Source organism: Emydura macquarii, unplaced genomic scaffold (assembly GCF_026122565.2).
Source record: "Emydura macquarii macquarii isolate MOO-44397 ecotype Brisbane River unplaced genomic scaffold, CSIRO-AGI_Emac_v2 contig_1876, whole genome shotgun sequence".
Taxonomy (NCBI): Eukaryota; Metazoa; Chordata; order Testudines; family Chelidae; genus Emydura; species Emydura macquarii.
In genome coordinates this window covers 1,537,140-1,556,391 of record NW_027132013.1, presented here as the reverse complement: position 1 = coordinate 1,556,391, position 19,252 = coordinate 1,537,140, and the positions used below count along the sequence as shown (strand labels likewise).

The 19,252-nt window shown below is 38.1% G+C and overlaps 1 protein-coding gene across 3 annotated transcripts in view; it reads left to right on the top strand.

Moving 5' to 3' along the window:
* Positions 1 to 19,252, top strand: part of PRMT3 (protein arginine methyltransferase 3) — a 92,809-nt gene continuing 73,557 nt past the window's right edge. For all 3 annotated transcript variants that reach the window (XM_067558190.1, XM_067558189.1, XM_067558191.1), the window contains exons 1-6: positions 1 to 198; positions 3,145 to 3,227; positions 8,608 to 8,657; positions 9,857 to 9,959; positions 12,291 to 12,444; positions 16,013 to 16,157. In XM_067558190.1, coding sequence (XP_067414291.1) covers positions 89 to 198; positions 3,145 to 3,227; positions 8,608 to 8,657; positions 9,857 to 9,959; positions 12,291 to 12,444; positions 16,013 to 16,157 — 645 coding nt within the window. In that variant the 5' untranslated portion in view covers positions 1 to 88. The remainder of the gene's footprint in view (positions 199 to 3,144; positions 3,228 to 8,607; positions 8,658 to 9,856; positions 9,960 to 12,290; positions 12,445 to 16,012; positions 16,158 to 19,252) is intronic.

Genomic DNA, 19,252 nt, shown 5'->3' with positions numbered 1-19,252 from the left:
GCGGGGGGCCGGACCAGTGTGTTCCAGGGCAGCGCCGGTCTCGTTCCCCTGCCCCGGCGGCGCCCGGGTCGCAGCGCCGGAGGTGGCGATGGCGGAGCTGTCTGACAGCGGCGGCGAGGAGGCCTGGCAGGACGAGGAGGGCCTCGCCCAGCTCTGCTCGGACCCGGAGCCGGAGACTCCCTGCCTCTTCTGTGAGCGGTGCGTACGCGCGGCCGGGCAGCCGGGTCCCGCCCCGGGGATGCTGGGTGGGGGCGAAGAGCAGGGCCAGGTGCCGGTGCCTGGCCCGGAGAGGCCACGTGGGCAGCTGCGTGCGCTCCCCTCTTGTCCGCTGCTTCCCGCGGTGCCGCCGCCCGGCCTCCCCTCCTCTCGCCCCCGCTTGCTTCTCCCCGAGCTAGCCTGATATCTTTGGCCTGCGGCGCCTGCTCCAGCCCCGGCTGCCCTCAGACTAGGGCAGTGGTTCTTAACCTTTCCAAACTACTGTACCCCTGAAGCCTGAGTCCCACCCCCACGGGGCTGAGGCATGTAACTTAGTTTCATGGCCCCCCTGTGGCTCCAGGCAATTGCCTTTCTTGCCACCCCTCTAAAACCCCAGGTTAAGAAACACTGGACTAGGGGCTTGTGTTTGCGGTGCTGTTGCCTTAAAGCAAATGTCGTCGGGGCCCCGTAGTTCCTTCGTGTGCGCCTGCAAACCGGGCCCGGTCCAGCTGGGCTCTGATGCTGATCTGTGCGGTTGTGGGTAACTCACGCTCCCTTTCTGTGCCCCGTTTCTGTTCTGATCCTCCCTCCTCTTGTCTGCTTCGTTTCTGTTCCAAAGCATCAGATCTGTCACGATAGGTTTTACAGCGCCGTGCACAGTGGGTCGCTGATCTCGGCTGGCATTTCTAGTTGCTGTTATAATACAAATACTAACTTTAGTGTGTAGGTGGGGCATAGTGATAGCGTATAGACACACACTGAGAAAACAAATAGGTACATAGAATCTTTGGCTAGAAATGTGTTACTTAAGATACAGAGTCCACTGCGACAAGGTTAAAGTAGGGAAAAATGGTATGAAAAGGAAGATTGTGTTTCTGGGAGGAAAACAAAGGACTATCTTTCTCTTTACTCTGTATTCCTCAGTAAATTGAAGGTCTTTATTCTCATATGTCATGGGCGTCATGCTGTCTGAAGAGTCTTACAAGTGCTTTCCTCAGGGCAGACTGTCAAAAGTCGGACAGACACTCCAGACTGGTGGTATGTTCTGTAATTAGATTTCATCAACCCGGTACCAAATGTGAACTCCCAAAATGCTATAATAGTCTTATAATGGAGTCATAGACAGTCCTTTAAGACATTCCAGTTTATCTTGCCACACAGGCAAGCTGGTCTATGTGATAAATGGTCACTTACAAAAATCACAAAATATTCAGATTACGCCCAGTCCCAAGAGATCAGTCACTCATCCAGGTGAATTTGCATCCTAGATCTCACGCAAAAGACAATGCTATAGTGAACTAAGGGCACATCTACATTTGATACACTGCATCAGCACAACTGCAGTGTTTTAATGAAGATGCTCTAAGCCGATGGGAGAGTTATCTCTCATTAGGTGAGTTAATCCATCTTCACATGGTTCCCTGGTAGCTATGTTATTGGGAAAAGTTCTGCTGCTGACATAGCTTTGTTTACACAGGGGGTTAGGTCAGTATAATTATGTTGTTCAGGAGTGTGGTTATACTGATATAGGTGTGTAGTGTAAATCAGACTAAATAAAGGTTTACTAGCTAAGAAAAAGGAATGAGAGTTACTGAGAGGTTAAAGCAGGTAAAAATAGATGTACAGGTAAGTTCAGTCTGTAGTTTCAAAAGATAGCAGAGAAATAGTAATCTGCCAGTTTTCCAAAAGTCTTTTAGGGCTACCCAGAATAACGCTGGGGATCTCCATATTCTCGTTCGCTTATTCTGCCCTTTTAGAATCCAAACAGTCCAGAGATGAAGAATTTTTCCTTGTGTCTATATATATATATATATATATATATATATATATATATATATATATATATATATATATATATATAGCTTCTCACAGGAATGAAGCTGACTGCAACAGTTTCCAGGCAGTTCCCTTCTTTGTGCAGGGGTGGGAGAAAGGAATGCACTTAGCAAAGTCTTTGATCTCACACACAAGGACCATTTGCTTTCCCTGTGCAGGAATTAGCACTTTCTTGTTAAAGTTCTTCATTTGTGTTACATAGGCTGCTTTCTTATTTGATGGGTTACTTGTCTACATTGGCACGTATGCTGACAACTTCTGTTGCTCAGGGTGTGGAAGAAACACTCCCTTAAGTGACATAAGAGCTCTCCCGCTGATATCATAATACCATGTAAATGAGCGGTGGTAGCTATCCCAGCAGACATACTGCTGTCCACACTACTGCTTATGCCCGCAAAACTTATTTTTTTTCCACACCCCTGAGTGACAAAAGTTTTACCAGCATAAGTGCTAGTGTAGACAAGGCCTAGTTACAATGCAAATGTTTGCCATTACATTATAACAGGGTACAAATAATGAAAACCGTGCATGCAATATCCCACCGGTTTTCATGAAGTTTAAACACTAAACACATTCTTGTACATATTAACATCTATTTTGAACTATACTAACACACAGGTGAGCTGGTCTGGCCTCCAGCTGTGAGTTTCAGTTCTTAGCTGACACGTAGGCTTTGGCCAGAATTGACACTTGGTTTACCAGCGTCACAACAGGTACCTGGCAAACTTCATTTTATTGACAAAAGCTAGATGTCAGGCTATGATTTTAATGTGTTCTTTCTAAATAGTTTGATAATGTAACTGGTAAAGAAGAGACTTGTGGGAAATTTTAAAACAAAAATCTTGGTGTTTGTATATCCCCTTATCTAAAGCACTTCACAAACAACAATTGGGCTAACAACTTCCTTGTGGTAGGTAAGAAATATTTAGGCACCACTTAATACTTCCTCTGCTAAAATGACAAAGCTTGTTTAAATGATGTGTAGCAGCCCTCTGGGAAAGTTTAGTTCTCTTGCATGCATTTCACACCTCGCTCTAAACAATCTAAATATAAATTACAATTATAATACTGTTGACTCAATATATATTCATCTCTCTCCCTTTTTACCTATAGGCTGTTCAGTTCTGCTGAAGATACGTTTTCCCACTGTAAATCGGTGCATCAATTTAATATTAGTAATACGATCCATAAGCATGGTAAGTAACTCTGAATTTTTTTCACTCTTTGCTATGAAGTGACATTTTATTTAAATAAATAAAGTTTTTGTGGACCAAGAAAGGAAAAGTGTTTAAAAAGAACAAAAACATCCCTCTGAAGACTCAGCAAACAAAACATATTTGTGTCTGGGCCATGTATGCTCTACTAAGCCTTATAAAATTCCCACACATCATTTGTATGTTGGTACTTTTTATTCTTTATTTCTGTCAGTAAGCTCTGTCTCCACTATAGACAGAACTAGTTAAGTGTGAACAGTGTCTGACAGTTTTTGCTAACGTAACTGAGTGCATCCACCTACAAGCCATCTTCCCTGCTTAGCTCTGTTTCTGCTTTTTCATACTTGCCACGCTGAACAGCCATGTTTGTACTAGAGCATTCTAAAATCTGGGCAGCTATCTAAAAATGCCTCAACTGTTTTTCACAGGGCGCAGTCCCATCTACATTTATAATTCAGTTGTTGCCAAGGAATCCAGTTTAAAAGGCTCTTAACCTTTGACACATTGGGGTTTAGATGATTTAAATAGGACCTATCTATATTGCAAAATAGAACTGCTTCATGGTGTCAGGACAATCATTGTGTAACCAGGGCCTTTGTAATTATCCACTAGAGAGAGAGAGGAGGATATGGACTGCATGTGAAGAGAATAGGGGGAAGGGTAGCAGGATGGCAGATGTGGAAGTGCCTCGTGAGGGGAGGGTACAGTGAAGCAGATGGAAAAAATACCGATGGAATTACAGGCACTCAGGGACTAAGATATTATAGTGGTGGACATGGTAATAAGAACCTAGATAGAGAGGCATTGATAGGTATATGCTGTTCAGGGAAGATAGAAGTAGAGGTAAAGATGGTGCAGTAGCATTGTATATTAGTGACGAAGTAGGTTGTAAAGAAATTAGAAGTGATGCAATAGATAAAATAGATCTGTTTGAGTCAAAATCACTTTGGGGAAGAAAAGTAACAAAGGCTCCTGGAGGAAGAGTTTGGGGTCTGCAACGCTGGTTTCTCTGTGGATAGAGACCTCTTTAATATTTTTGATGAAATAAATATTCTGGGAATTGTGTGATAATGGGAGCATTTAATTTCTCAGCTATAGATTGGTAGATAAGTGCTACTAATAATGGTAGAACCCAGATATTCTTGGATGTGATAGCTGACACACCAAGTAGTCACCAAACTGGCAAGAGTTAGTATTGTAAGTAGTGAGGACCTCGTAGAAGAACTGGTTCTAGAGAACAACTTTGGTTCAAGTGATCAGGAGTTAATTCAATTTAAAATAAATGGAAGGATTAAAAGAAAACAGGTCTGTAACTAGGATCCTTGATTTCAAAAGGGCAGACTTTGCAAAAAGTTAGGGAAGTGGACTTGACTGAAGGAACTCAAGATTCTGAATATGGAGGAGATTTGGAAGTCTTTTCTGCAACTTTGACTTTAGTTTCTGAAGCCTGCATCCCAAGCAAAGAGGGTGAGGGGGGAATGTAGGAAAAGGTTGCAAACTAAATTGGATGAACAAGGATGTCAAACAGGTTGTTAAGAGAGCCTGCAAATAATGAAAGAAGGGGTGGATCAGCAAGGAAAGTTAACTCTTGGAGGTCAAGAAGTATGGGAAGGAAAAAGTGAGAACTGTCAAAAGTCAAGCAGAATTGGACCTTACAAATGACATTAAAACAATAGTAAAAGGTTCTTTAGCCATATAAATAAAAATTAAACAAAGAAAGAAGTGGGAACATTAAGCACTGAGGATGGGGGGAGATTAAAGGTAATGTAGATATGGTCCAACATGTACACAAATACTTTGCCTCAGTTTTTAAGAAGAGTAATGAGGAGTTTGGGGGCATTGGCAGAGTGATGTAATGCAGATGAGGATCTAGAAGTAGAAATTACCACATCTGAGAAGGAAGCCAAGATCAAACAGGTTAATGGGACCTAATCAGAGAGCCTGAATAATCTCCATTCTATAATAAAGGAATTGGCATATGAGATTGCAAGCCCAATAGCAAGAATTTTTATTGAATGTGGGAAATTAGAGATCCTACTCTATGACTGGGGAATTGCAAATATAGTATCTATATTTAAGAAGGGGAGGGAGGGAGTGATCTGGGAAACTACAGGCACATTAGTTTAATCTCAATTCTGTGCAAGGTTTTAGAACAAATTTTGAGAGAATGAGTAGCTAAGGACATAGAAGTAAATGGTAATTGGGATAAAATGTATCATACTTTTACAAAGGGTAGATTGTGCCAGATCAGTCTGACCTTTCTTTGAGAAGATAACTGATTTTCTAGACAAAGGAAATGCAGTAGATCTAATATACCTGGATTCTAGTGAAGCATTTGATACAATTCCACATGGGAAATAATTGTTAAATTGGAGAAGATGGGGATTAATATGAGACTCAAAAGGTGGGTAAAGAACTGGGTAAAGAGGAAACTACAATGGGTCATGCTGAAAGGGGTACTGTAAGGCTGAAGGGAGCTTACTAGTTGAGTTCCTTGAAGATGGGTCTTATTTAACACTTCAATGAAAATGGGAGAGTGCTAATAAAATTTGTGGTGACACAAAGTTGGGAGACCAATACCAATGTGGAGGAGGATTGGAATATCATACAAGATTTGGATGACCTAGAAAACTGGAGTAATAGAAGAGGGGTGGAATGGAATAGTTCAGTGTGCAAGGTCATATACTTGGGGACTAACAACAAGAATTTTTGCTATAAGCTGTGGACATATCTGTTGAAAGCGACAGAGGCGAAGAAAGACCTGGGTGATTTGTTGATCACAGAATGACTGAGCTGCCAAAGTGGAGCAGCCATGAAAAAGGCTAATGCAGTCCTAGGATGCATCAAGTGAGGTATTGCCAGTAGAGATAGGGAAGTGTTAGTATCATTATACAAGGCACTAGTCAGACCTCATCTGGAATGCTGTGTGCAGTTCCGGTTTCCAATGCTTAAGAAAGATGAATGCAAACTGGAACAGGTGCAGAGAAGGGCTACTGGGATGAAGAGGAATGGAGAACCTACCTTCTGAGACGAAACTTAAGGAGTTTGTCTGGTTTAGCCTAACCAAACACAGGCTAGGGGAGAGAGGTTCTCTCTAAATGCATCAGAGTGATAAATACCAGGGTGCAAGAGGAGTTATTTAAGTTAAGGACCAATGTTGGCACAAGAACAAATGGATATAAACTGTCCGTCAATAAGTTTAAGTTTAAAATTAGATGAAGGTGTCTAACCATCAAACGAGTGAAGTTCTGGAACAGTCTTGCAATGAGAGGCAAAAAACCTAACTTATTTTAAGACTGAGCTTGTTAAGTTTTTGGAGGAGATGGTATGATGTGATTGCCTGCAACGTCTCATGACCTATTTGTATCTATTAGCAAATATCTCAATGACTGGTGATGGAATACTCGATGGCGAGGGCTCTGAGTTACAAGAGAGAATTCTTTCCCAGATGTCTCTCTCGTGGGTCTTGCCCACATGTTCAGGGTTTAACTGATTGCTTTATTTGGGGTTCAGAAGGAATTTTCCCCCAGGTCAGTTTAACAGACTCTGGGGTGGCAGGTGGAGTTGTCTTTCTCTGCAGTATGGATCACTTGCTGGTTTGAACTAGAGTAAATGGCGGATTCTCTTTAACTTGAAGTTTTTAAATCAAGATTTGAATACGTCAGTATCTCAGCCAGAAGTTACAGGAGTGGGTGGGGAAAGTTCTGTGGTCTGCGATGTGCAGGAGGTCAGATTAGATGACCATGATGGTCCTTTTTGGCCTTAGACTCATGCTTTAGCAGACACTGTTAGTCCTGCCTTGCAGAAGCTGGACTGAGATGAAGCCTGGTTACAGCATGACTTCTTTAAAACCCTGCATGTGACCATATTATAAAGAAAAAAATTGTTAATTTATGTTGTAATTATAATCCATTATAAAATCAATACAAATCTGCAGCATAGATGGTCCTAAACATGGTATGAATTGGTTTGAATAGATACCGGTTGTCTGGACTGTGTTGGAAAACAGTTTGCACTTCTGCATGCTCTATAATTGATCACATTAAACTTATCATAACTTGAAGATTATTGCACGTGCCATTCAAAACAAACATATATATTTTTCTTTAAAATATATACACATTCTGTATATAAGACCAGCATAAAAATTTCAAAAGTACTTTTTGAGTCACATTTTCAAAGTCATTTAGACACTTTGGACTCTCACTGGGTTTTTAAGTGTCTTAGGCACTGGATCCTAAATCTCATTGAAAGTCCTAATTGCCTAAATCATTTCTGGAAATGTGACTTAAAATTTTACCCCATATGTTATTTATTTAGGATATTGATCAGGAAGATATGTAGGTTCTGTCATTGTATGGAGTTTACTGAAAATAAAACGAGGAATTTAAAATAACTGTAATAGAGTTGTGAAAGTGCTAATGAAAGTAAAGTATGCAGAACAGTACTGTACATGTAGACTTTCTGTATTTATGATACATCATGGTTGAAAAGCCATATTATGAAGAAACTGGAGGAATTGGGGAGCATCATATGGTCATTTTGGTAGAGAGACTTAGTCGTTCTCAGCCAAGGAGAACGGATGACTCATGAGATGGGATTTGAAGAGAAATAGTAAATTATCTAGATGCATAATTTTGGGAAATGGGGAGGAAAGCAGGATAGGAGGGATTTCACTGTTTGAGGAGTGTCCGGGATAATAGGATGCTATGCTGATAGGATGGCAAGTCGTCAAGAATTTTGGAAAACCATAAATAAAATCTTGTATTGGGCTATAAAATATTGATAAGAAACAATGAATTGACTTTAATTATATAGCAACTGAATGTAATAGTTCTATTGCTGTCCTCGTATGGTGATCATGTAATGTGTTAAAACCACTTTTGTTACTGTGCTGCACAGCCAGTTTAAAGGATTGTTTTGTCATAAATTAGTTACAGTTGACAATCGATAATTAGAAAGCTGCTAATGTGTATAAAAATGTTCATGGGATAAAATACCAGCATTTATACTCTGGTTTCTAGCCAAAGGCTCTTATTGTGGATGTTGCTGCCTTTCTCAGCAAGACAGGTGGAGAGTTGTTTGCTAAGTGACAGAATTCCCAGTTAGTTAAGATATGTTTACATGTGTTCAGTTTTTAGTGTGTTGCAAATATAATCTGAAGATTGAATTAAAGGGTCTGACACACAAGTCCTGAAGAAAAAATATCAGAATAATGTAGATGGCAAATTAAGGTAGGAACACTGCACTGGATAATAGTGTATACCCGATGGGAACACTGGCCAATTGAACAACTAATTAACATTCACATTATTGTAAAATATGTGATTTTATTGTTACATGAGCTTTTTTTCTTTTTCAGCACTTGAGTTTTATGGATACATTAAGCTAATAAACTTTGTTAGAAAGAAGGTAAGTGGACAGACAGTTTATTACTTTAATTTCTTATTTTGTGCATAGGGGGGAAAACACCAAGATGTTTTGAGTTTGTTTTTATGGTACACTAAGTCTCTCTAGAAATAAGTAATTTTGGAAATTGGTTTAAAATAATTTATCAGTGAGTTTATGCAGATCTGTGAGCAGCTTAAGTAGTTTTTAGTTTTTATTTAATAAAATCCACTTCAAATAATTTAAAAATATTTTAAAGTTGAGACACAAGATTCGTTCATTCCAGGGCGATATTTCCAGTCTTCTATAAAGTCCATATAATTGGCCTTCATGGGGTTGTACTGCATGTTGGGGTTTGGTGAAATGAGTGGAATTTACTACTTGCCTGGCCCCAGATGGGCGGCTCCATTCAGTTTATGGAGGGGTTTTCCCTGACACTTGATACCTGTCTGTGCAGAATCACTGTCTCTGGTAGATAAGGCTAGATTACATATCGTGGGTAGACAGTGCAAAAGGAGAGAACCCTGAGGAGTACTCGAGAGAGAATGGAGCTTGCTCATTTTTAATTTGGTTGTTTTAGGCCCTCTCTGTGTTTCTAGGCATACTGATGTCAGTATATATGGTTCAAAGCTGTAGTGTAGCAGGGGCCACCTCAAGTCCCTGTGTACACTACAACTTATTAACATATTGTAACTCATTCTTCTCATTCAGCTTAGTTTTGACATGGACGGGGTCTTACACAACCTATCATTTTTGAGACCTGTTATACCTGGGCATGCATTGACCTTCAGGTTGCATGGGTTGGTTAGTTACATCTTAGTATTAGTTTTGTGAGGTAGATAATTTTTCCTATTTTGCAACTGGAGAAACTGATGTTTCAAGTCTGATTTTCCCCTCAAGATATGCTGAACATACCCAGCTAATGAGATGATGGGTTCAGCACTTGTAAAAACTGGGCCCAGCGCGACTTGCTCCAAGTCAGAGCCAGATATAGAATCCAGGAGTACCTTTCTCTCCTATTTTGGTCATGTTGCCCAGTAATGCTTTCCTCTCAGCTTTTGTTATGATTTTTAATAAATCATTTAGGCGCTCGTAGCAGTGGTTTTAATGATGGAAGAAAAGTGAAACTAATACCATTTATGTATTGTTGTTTTTCTTCTTTTAAACAAAGATCCTGTGATTTTGAAGAACCTTATTTCATATGCTCATTTAACTTTGTCTAGAAACCAACTGCCGAATACTTGAATTCTCTCAGCAGCCCACTGCCTTGGGAGGAAGAGGAATACTTGAAACCAGAGCTAGAAGATGATCTCTTACTTCAGTTTGGTAAGACTTTTCAGAGTATAGTCCTGCTAGAAACATAAGTGAATTCTTCCCTTTCATAGTTCAGTACATTCCATGTGAGATGATATCCTTACTTGTGGATTTATATTTCCCGGGGTAACGTTACTATCCAAAATGTTGAAGTGAAGTGACTGATTTTTAAAGATTCTAGTTACCACACAGATGAAGTAACATTTTATGCCGTAGCCTTACCCATGCCAGCTTTTACAACATGGCATGTTACTGTGACCTCTATGAATATTTTGTATCATAAAAAAGAGATTGTCTGAACAGACTAGGGAGGGGGGAGTCTCACCTAACGCTAAATGGTCATGGAATTTCCATTCTTATGCTGCAGCAAAACATCTTTGAATATTACTTTTGGGAATTTAAAATTAATCAGAACACAAACAAATATATTAGAGGCAGTAATGTGTGTCTTTGAAAAGTGATTCACATTTTATATTGGTTGTCTTTCATTTGATACCCGACATACATTAATATGACAAAAATATACATCATAGGGTTGTATTTTCATCTTGGAGTTCCAATGACCTATATATAAATCACTTGTGTTTATCCCTCAAGACTTATATTTTTGTTACTATAAACTTCTCCCCTTTGCCATTACTATTTTGTCACTCACTTGGTGCATCTTTCCTTCACTTAAACTGTAAGATTTTTAGGGTAGGGGCTGTGTCCTCTTATGTTTGTACACCATCCTAGCTCAAGGTGGGCCCTGTCTTGATTAGAATTTCTTGCAGTACCACACACAATAGGGAATGGAGATTTGTTCCTTTCATAACCATCTGATAATTGGAATTTTTCTGAATATACCGCTGACTTGCAATATGACCCTTGGACAAGTTGCCAAGGGCCAGAGGTGCTGTGTACTCACAACTCCATTTGAAATTACTAGTAGTCAGAGGTGCTCAGTACTTGAGAATATCATGCTGTAAATGTGTCTTCCATTTTAATCCATTGAGTAAAATGAGTATTTGCCTACCAGCTGGGGTGTAATTTTTTTTAATCCAAATTATTATTCCTGTTAGTGGAGATTATTCTCTCTATCTCTAGTTCGTATTTTAGAACATCCAAACTGTATCTAGGGGAAGCTATAATTTTGCTGTTAATACACTGAGGTAATCTCTAAACTGCTTGACAAAACCTAAAGAAGAATGGCTCTCTCCAGGTCTTCAGGAGCAATGTCCTATGCTTCATGACTGTCTTACCGGCTTGTTATGGCCTTGACAACCACTGAAGTCCTGTTCTGTGGCTTTATTTGTGCTTTACTGTTTCCATTGTACATTTTTGATGGTTTCTAACATGTTCCATGCTCTCTCAATCTAATCCTAATCTAATATAATCATCAGCAGTTTTCTGCACTGCATTCTCCTAACCCTCATGTTGGAGACTTCCTTTAGGGAAGGAATACTTTGTTTCCTGTTTTGAGTGGTGTGGAAACGTTATTTTCCCCCATTATCTATGACCCTAACCACTTCTAGAAGTTCTGTTGCCACAGCTCTTATTGACCTTGTGCAGTGCCCCCAGAAATGCATAGCTCTATTAGATCAAAGTATGTGCGTATTTGGCCCCTAAATCCAAGCTAATTTTCTCTGCAGTGCTTCTGGCTAGTGAGAGGAAGACAAGCCAGGGGATCAGTGCGCTCAACCATGCAAGAGTGTCAATTCCAATAACCCCATTTCCCAGATGTGATGGGGCCTAATCTTACACCATTGATATCCAGTGGGAGTTCAGTAGGTGCAAAATTGGACCTATGTTTTCAGGCCAAGGCACTATTTTATTAATAATGAATTCTATTTACCTATGGATCTCAAAGCATTTCACACATTTTTATTATGCCCCACAACAGCTGAGGGATGAGTTTGAAGGGCTGTGAATATATTCTTTGTTGCTTGCTAGTTATGAAAGCCTTCAGTTTGTAGAACAACTTGTCCTTTGAGTTAATAGCCCTTCTAGCTCTGGGCTAAGGTAATTGGTGAAGGAAGGGGTAACACCTTTTTGGGCTTCAGCTAAAGTGAATGTCTGATTTGTTAAGTCATGAAGACTAGTATTCAGACAACTTTGAAAGTTGGTTAGATTTTGGGTACTGGTGTTAAGGACCCACTTCCACCATGCTCACTCATGGTAGGGCTACTTGCAGAGCAAGATAACACTTATCAGTGAGGTTACTTGTGGAACAAGGTACTATTTAGTGAATGAAGGTAGCGGGATCAGGCACTTAATTCATCCTTAGATATGTTTGTACACATCTGTAATTAGGTAATGCCGTCAGTTGACAGTGATTGATGAAATTTATTGTTGTTTCATTAGACATAGAGGATCTTCATGATTCTACAAACATCTCATACCCCAATGGGTTAAGTGATAATACAGCAATCCTTGAACAGTTGAAATGTGCAGAACGCAGAGCAGAGCTTGCAGAAACAGCATTAGCCAGAGCACAAGAAGATCTTCAGAAAATGAGGTAAGATGGTTTTTGACAAGGTTTTTCTGAAACAGATGGCAGAGTTCTGGATGGTAGACAGAAATTTGCTCAGGAAATATTAAAGGTCAATAGAAACTCAAAGAAGCTGCAGAATACAAGTTGAAACTAATGTCCTACTGGTGGTATCTGTGTGTTTCATCTCTGTTTGTAAATAGTGTCTATTGTCGTGTTTTTTTAAAAAGATTACAAGTTAAAACACAAATAAATTGATCAACTGTCTAGATAAAACTCCTGAGCCATGAAACAAACTTCTTCCCATTCCCCAATGCATCAATAGTGAAATCAAATTAGAGTGTTGAAAATTTCTTTCCTTTGACTGCTCTCTTATCCCCAAACTTAAACCTAGGGACTACTAGCAAGAATATTTCAGCTGATCTTAACTTCATTGCGCATGTTAACTTTAAATCATGAAGTTTTGCAATATGTAATTGTTGATGGTGCAGCATAAATATTAAGGGAGTTCAGACTTCGTTGGGATCACCTGGAATTTATAAAATCCTGCCAAACTGTTAGTTCAAGATGACCACTGTAACCACTCCAGTTGAAGCAATCAAAGACATTGAAAAGATTAAATATTAATATACCTTGAATCAGCCTTATTTAAGAAGTTATGGTTGCTGCCTGTTGGCAGGTGCAAGTTGTATAAAGTGTATCTTACATGTTACATAGCATGAGATGTTTGAGTCCACCACATGCTTTCAAGTTACAGAACTAGAGTTCTGCATACTTAACAAACTTGTGGAATGTAAACTTATTCTTGTTTAAAACCTAGTAATTACACTTAGCAAGAACATGCCACATATGAGGCCTCGTAATAGGAAGCCAGTACTTTCACGGGATATCAGTGTGATCTTCACAAAGCAGAAGTCTCTTCTTGAGCCATGATTCATTTTTGTAAATCCTGGTTTGTGATGTGCAATGTTCTTCCAGTACCATGAACAGCTTTAGTAACTTATCTACTTTAAGTTTAACAAAAATAAGAGAAAAGGTACGTATCTACATCTTCCAAATCAGTAGGTCAGTGCCCTCTTCCCCCTCCCCCTTGTCATATTCTCATCCCAGTGAAGTTTTCTCAATAAAATAGATCCTTTGGGCTCTCTTGAGGGTAAAGTCCTCTCAGAAAGTCGACTCACCTTTTATAAATATTTCTTTTGATGCCAGTTCTGATTCTTTGTCAGAGCTTCAATTCAGAAGGGAGGTAAAGCTACATTTTAGTAAAGATGTTGGCAGCAACAGTCCATTGTGAATCTGATCAAGCAGAGCAGTCTTTGTGTAGAAGTGTAGCTGACTTCTGCTCTTGTTAGGTTGGTTAGCTGAAAAGGTTTGACTGCTGATCTCAAAGTAAAGAATAAAAGGTTGCTGTTTTAAATCCTCCAGGTCAAAAAGTGATCCACTGTCAGATTATATACAGTCTGTATAATCAAAATTACAATAATCTGTGTTGCAGTTCTGGCCAGCACACTAGGGTTAACATCTCTACAGTTATGAAAAATGATTTAGGAGTTTCAATGGCCACAGATATTCAGGACTTCAGTTTTACATCTCATCTGAGCACAGACGCATATAAAACTATTAGAAGCTGTCTCCAGCAGTTACTGTGAGGACAGCCACCTTTTGAATCACAAATATGCAGCACCTGGGTTTTCCTTACTGGTTGCCAGTCCAAATAGTCCTGTTCTAATGATGTTTAGTTTCAGCTGACAGATTGAGAGTGCAGAAGTATGTGGCTGGAGGCTAATGGTAACAATCTTTTGGTTAACTGGTGGCAAAAGTAACCATCTTTTCTAAATGAAACTAGGTTGCAACCTACAATATTTGACACACTTTACGAATTTAAAGGCATGTCACATTTATCTTGAATTTATCATCAGTGTCCAATTGAATGTCAAACTTTTGCTTTTTATTTGCATTTCTCCTGATCTTTCTTGACAGTTTTAAAATTCATTCTGTTGGGAGTTTAGACCTGGAGTTTCCTTACAGTTAAATTGCTTGATAATTGTACCACTGACATCAGAATGCAGTGACCTTAAATAATGATCCCAATTAACAACAACAACAAAAATCTTGATTTTTTTAAACCAGATTGAGACCTTATAAAACTAATTTGAAAATATGTCCTCTTGCAACTTTAAGCTAAAATTTATAGTGAGCACAACTGAATTCTATTTTCAAATGCTGCTACTGAAAGATTCTTATTTCAAATTTACAAAACTGTTATAGGAAAAAACAAAATATTGAAATCTAAGGCCTTGCTCTGCGCACACTGAGCGGGAATGTAGCTTTGCTCACATGAATAATGGTCCTGCTCAAGTGTAAAGATAAGCATTTTCAGCGTTAGACTAAAATTGTATTTAACTGAAACTTCTCTTAGAGGCATAAAATGTTTGCCACTTCCAGAAAAAATCATTTACAATGAAAAGTAATTAAATTTCCAATACACTAACAAAATTATTATCCACTCTTTTGTGTACAAAAGCCAAAATTTTCAAAATAGGTTCCTAAAGTTAGGTTACTAAGACCACCACATTTAGGCACCTAGGTGCTTTTAGATATCCTATACCTAAATCACTTAACAGCACAAGTCCTATTAACTGTAAACCATAGACTCTATTGGAGGAGTGTAGGCTGGTTGAAGCACTTCTGTACTTGACTTGTGGGAGTTCATAATATCTAAAAGTACTGTTGGCTGCAAATATAGCACTAGCTTTTTGCTTATCAGTTTTGTATTTGAGTTTATAGTGTTCTATTAGTGAGGCCATGGGCTTATCTTTTTTAGTATAGAGGAAAATTTTCAGTGGGAAACTTCTTAGCAAAAAGCTCTGTAAATTCTTAATGAAGAAACAAATACAAAAAATCCTCTTTAGCAATTTATAGCTATAAAAGGGGAAATAAGTGGAGAATTAGCAACATGTAAAGAAAATAACTCTTTTAAAATTAAAAACAACTTACATTAAAAATAATTTTTATCATGATTTGTATTGTTATACTGTCTTCCATAAATCACTCACATAGTTGTGTTTTAAGAGTAGTTTTAAAATGTGTCATAGTATTAAACCACATCTTTAGATAATATGGTGTCTGTCATATTTGTCTCATTCTGTATTTTGACTTCTGACATACTGTTATCCTAGAAACAGTTTACAAAATGAGCATTTCCCTCTTTTAAAAAAAACAAAAAAAAAAAAACAACCTTATGAAATCTAAATCAGGTGTGTTGTAATTGGCATGCTTTATCAAAATAGATGGAAGGTGAGCATGTTGCAGGCAGATAAATGAAACACTGCAAACTTCACAGTGCTGAAATTTAGTGTCTAAGATGCAGAAGAAATGCTGATATCGAAATGCAGAAAGAATAGCAAATCATCATGCAGCAGCTTCTTCTAGAAGCCGGCAGGGGGAGTTGCAGCATGGTTAAGGCACAATAGAGTTTCGCTATTGAAAAAGGCCCTCTGCAGTCTGCATTTCTTATCTCCTCTCGCCTGCCCCCCTCTTTCTTTTTCATGGTCCCGTAAACATGTCTCAAGGGTATGTTTCAAATTGATTACAGACAATTTGCACAGGATTTTGTGATGAACGCAGATGTCAGAAGCAGCTCGTCATCATCTAGTGCCATTGTGGATCTCCAGGAGGATGAGGATGGCGTTTACTTCAGTTCATATGGGCATTATGGGATACATGAAGAGATGCTAAAGGTTAGAAAGTCAGCACAAATGCGTCTTACTCGTCACTAGGAAGGAAAGATGTAGTGACAAAAAGCTATGTGCCCATAAATATATGCTGCAGAGTAGCTGCATTTTTAACTCTTTCAGTGCTTGATAGTTTATACTGGGAGCTGGAGTGAAAGAATCACAAAAAGAGAGCTTATATTTTCAGCCGCCATTGTATCTAGGTCACTGTTGTATAAATTCTTTACTGTACCAGAAGAACTAGAAATGTAATAAAACTATATTGAGTTTACAGGTATACTTGACTGTTAGTAAGAAAATATTCATCGCTCAAGATCTATAACATAATCTGTTCTTTCCGCTTTTATTTCTTTTGCTATAGAAATGTGGATTAATTCTGTGCATTACTATATGGTATGAACAGTAAATGTCCTTCATTTTTTATTTTGCTCTTGAGATGAAAATTTAGCGTTCATAAAACACTAAACCTCTAAATGCGATCTTTGCCAATTGATGTAGTTATTCAGAAATGTATTTGAACTCTGTTTAGTGTATTGATAAGCATTACATTGAACAATTACTAGGATTGTCTAAATAGTACAGAATTTTAAAATGGAAAATATATTAGCAGGAGAAAAATCCATAACTCTTTAAAAACAAACAAAAATCCCTTCATCCTGGATGTTAAAAGCCATTTGTAAAATTTGATTATTTTAGCCCAAAATCTTAGTACCTCCTTTCTGAAAAAAGAATATTATGTAGTGTATAAGGACAGGAGTTTTGTTGCTCTGAAATATCATAAAGCAATTTGCAACTTCATATAATAAAGACCGAACATGTGTATCTAAATAAAATCAGCTAAAATATGAAGCCATGAAGTACATTCATTCTTGTATAGCATAGGTAGCAGATTTAGGCTTCCTGCTTTCTGAAACATTTAGTGGTCCTAGACTCAGAAAAATCCTCTGCATCTGTTTTATAGCGCACTTGAGTAGTATTGAGCAGTCAGAATGTTTTTATGGAGCATTCTTGCAGAAATGCCTTCATGGCATAGGTGTCTGTGGAGATGGAAAGTAACAAACGTTCCAAAATGAAGAACATAGTGAAGAAGAGTGTGCAGAACTTTGAAAAGACCAGTTTTAATAAGATTTGCTTCTGCACTGTGTGTCTGGCAGACTAATAAAATGACATTTAAATATGGTGCTAGAAGTTTTTTTTTGTTTTGTTTTTTTTTGTTTGTTTTTTTTTTGTTAGCCACATACAAAGAAAATAATCTGAAATCATAAACAGTACATTAATTTGTCAGATGGGGGAAAAAACCCAACCATTTATTTGGTACTAACAGTTCATAATAACTTGATTTGGAGCAATAGTAAAGGTTCTGAACCTCTGAAGAACTGATAGAAAGATTTATCACAAAGTACAGAACTATTTCACTGGCTTCAGGAAACTTTTGTGATGTTAAAAACCTTTTAGTAACATCTGACTTCTGCCTATTAAAACATGAAAATTACCCGAGTTATGGCACATGTAAATTCTTGTATATACTTAGTTTTTAGTTCCAGGTGAATACTCAACACATACAAACATTTTTTTGCTTAAGTTTTTATTATTGTGAGGTTTTTTACATTAAAAATAATGGCTCATTAAACTGAAGTGATAGCGAACTTTTGTTACAGTAATCCTAAATCTGTTTTATTGGGTTAAAAAAAACCACACATGCACCCAAAAAAAAAAAAATCTTCCTCATTTTTTGTCCTCTGACTGGGCCCTGGCAGGTTAGTGTTGTTTATGCTGCCTCCTCCCATAATGTTTCAGAGGACAGGAAGATTGCTGCTTTAAACTGACACACAGCTGATGATGCACTTTATTTAAAAATTGCTTGAGGAGTGTCTGATAACTGAAAATTAAGTAATTTTATTGTACTGAAGGGTTGGGTGGGAGGAGAGAAGGAATTGATTAATAGAGACCCAAAATGAATGACTGAAGCTCATTCGAGCAGCAGTGCGTGTAGTAAAGACAGCAGTTGGAATTCTATTGATTAAGTTGGGGCAGTGCTGAGGCAGTGTGATAGGTGAGGCTGAAGGCTGAAAGCTTTCCAGCTGACTGCTTTCTCGATTGATGCTGAACCTTTCGAATTTTTGTAGTTTCAGCAAATCCAATGTTAGTGCTGCTGAGTGTAAAAACACCCTAAAGCCTTAGAATCTGCCCTCATAACAAAATAATATAATTTTAGATGATCCTAATGTAAGCTTTTAAAATTCACAGTTTTATCAAAACAAGGCAAAGCTATAATTCTTTAACCATTTTATTAAACTATTTCATTTTTGTAGCATATTTGTTTTTCAAATACTGATTTGTGAGGAACTGATTTACCTTAAATTAAAATGGATCTCACTTGAATCTAAACTAAGTCTTTAACATAGACAAAAGTTTGCATGTTTGTTCTTTACTCTTAAAAGCTTAATTAACTTTATTTGGTTTTTTTTAATAAAAAAAAAAGAGAGAGAGAGAGAGAGAAAAAAAAGAAAAAGCTGTTTTGGATGCTAGAGGAATTACTCTCATCTTCCATAATATTAAATTCTTGATCCTTTACCATCTAATGGTGCAATGCTAACCTTGTATGCAAGCACTAGGGTCCAACTCTTTTTCAGCACATTATTGTTTTTAGATTGTCCAAGCCAGAGACATAAATAGTTTAAACATTTTAAACCATGGCTTTTTAATTTCCTTTTCATTCATTCCGTCACGTGATCCTCTAGCTGTTGCAACAGGGGCTCTAAAACCATCCATTTGAGTGCCTGCCTACACATATAAAGAGGATCAATGTTAGCTCACTGGTAAGCTGAGCTACTCTGGCAGCTCACATATTAATGCACTACAGATATTCAAATATGTGTGCTTGAAAGCCTGACAGCTTTTGGCTGATGTTGCATTCATGCTTAGTCATTGCTTCTGAACTTAGTATTTCATTTAGTTTTGTGTTGTGCAGCTTCCATGATTTACTTGTTGTCTTATGGTTTGTAGATTTCTGTGTATTATTTACTGTTAAATAGGCTACCAGAAGTGAAACAGGGTTATCTGGTATCAGGACCTGATTAATAGTTTGTTTAAAACAAAGC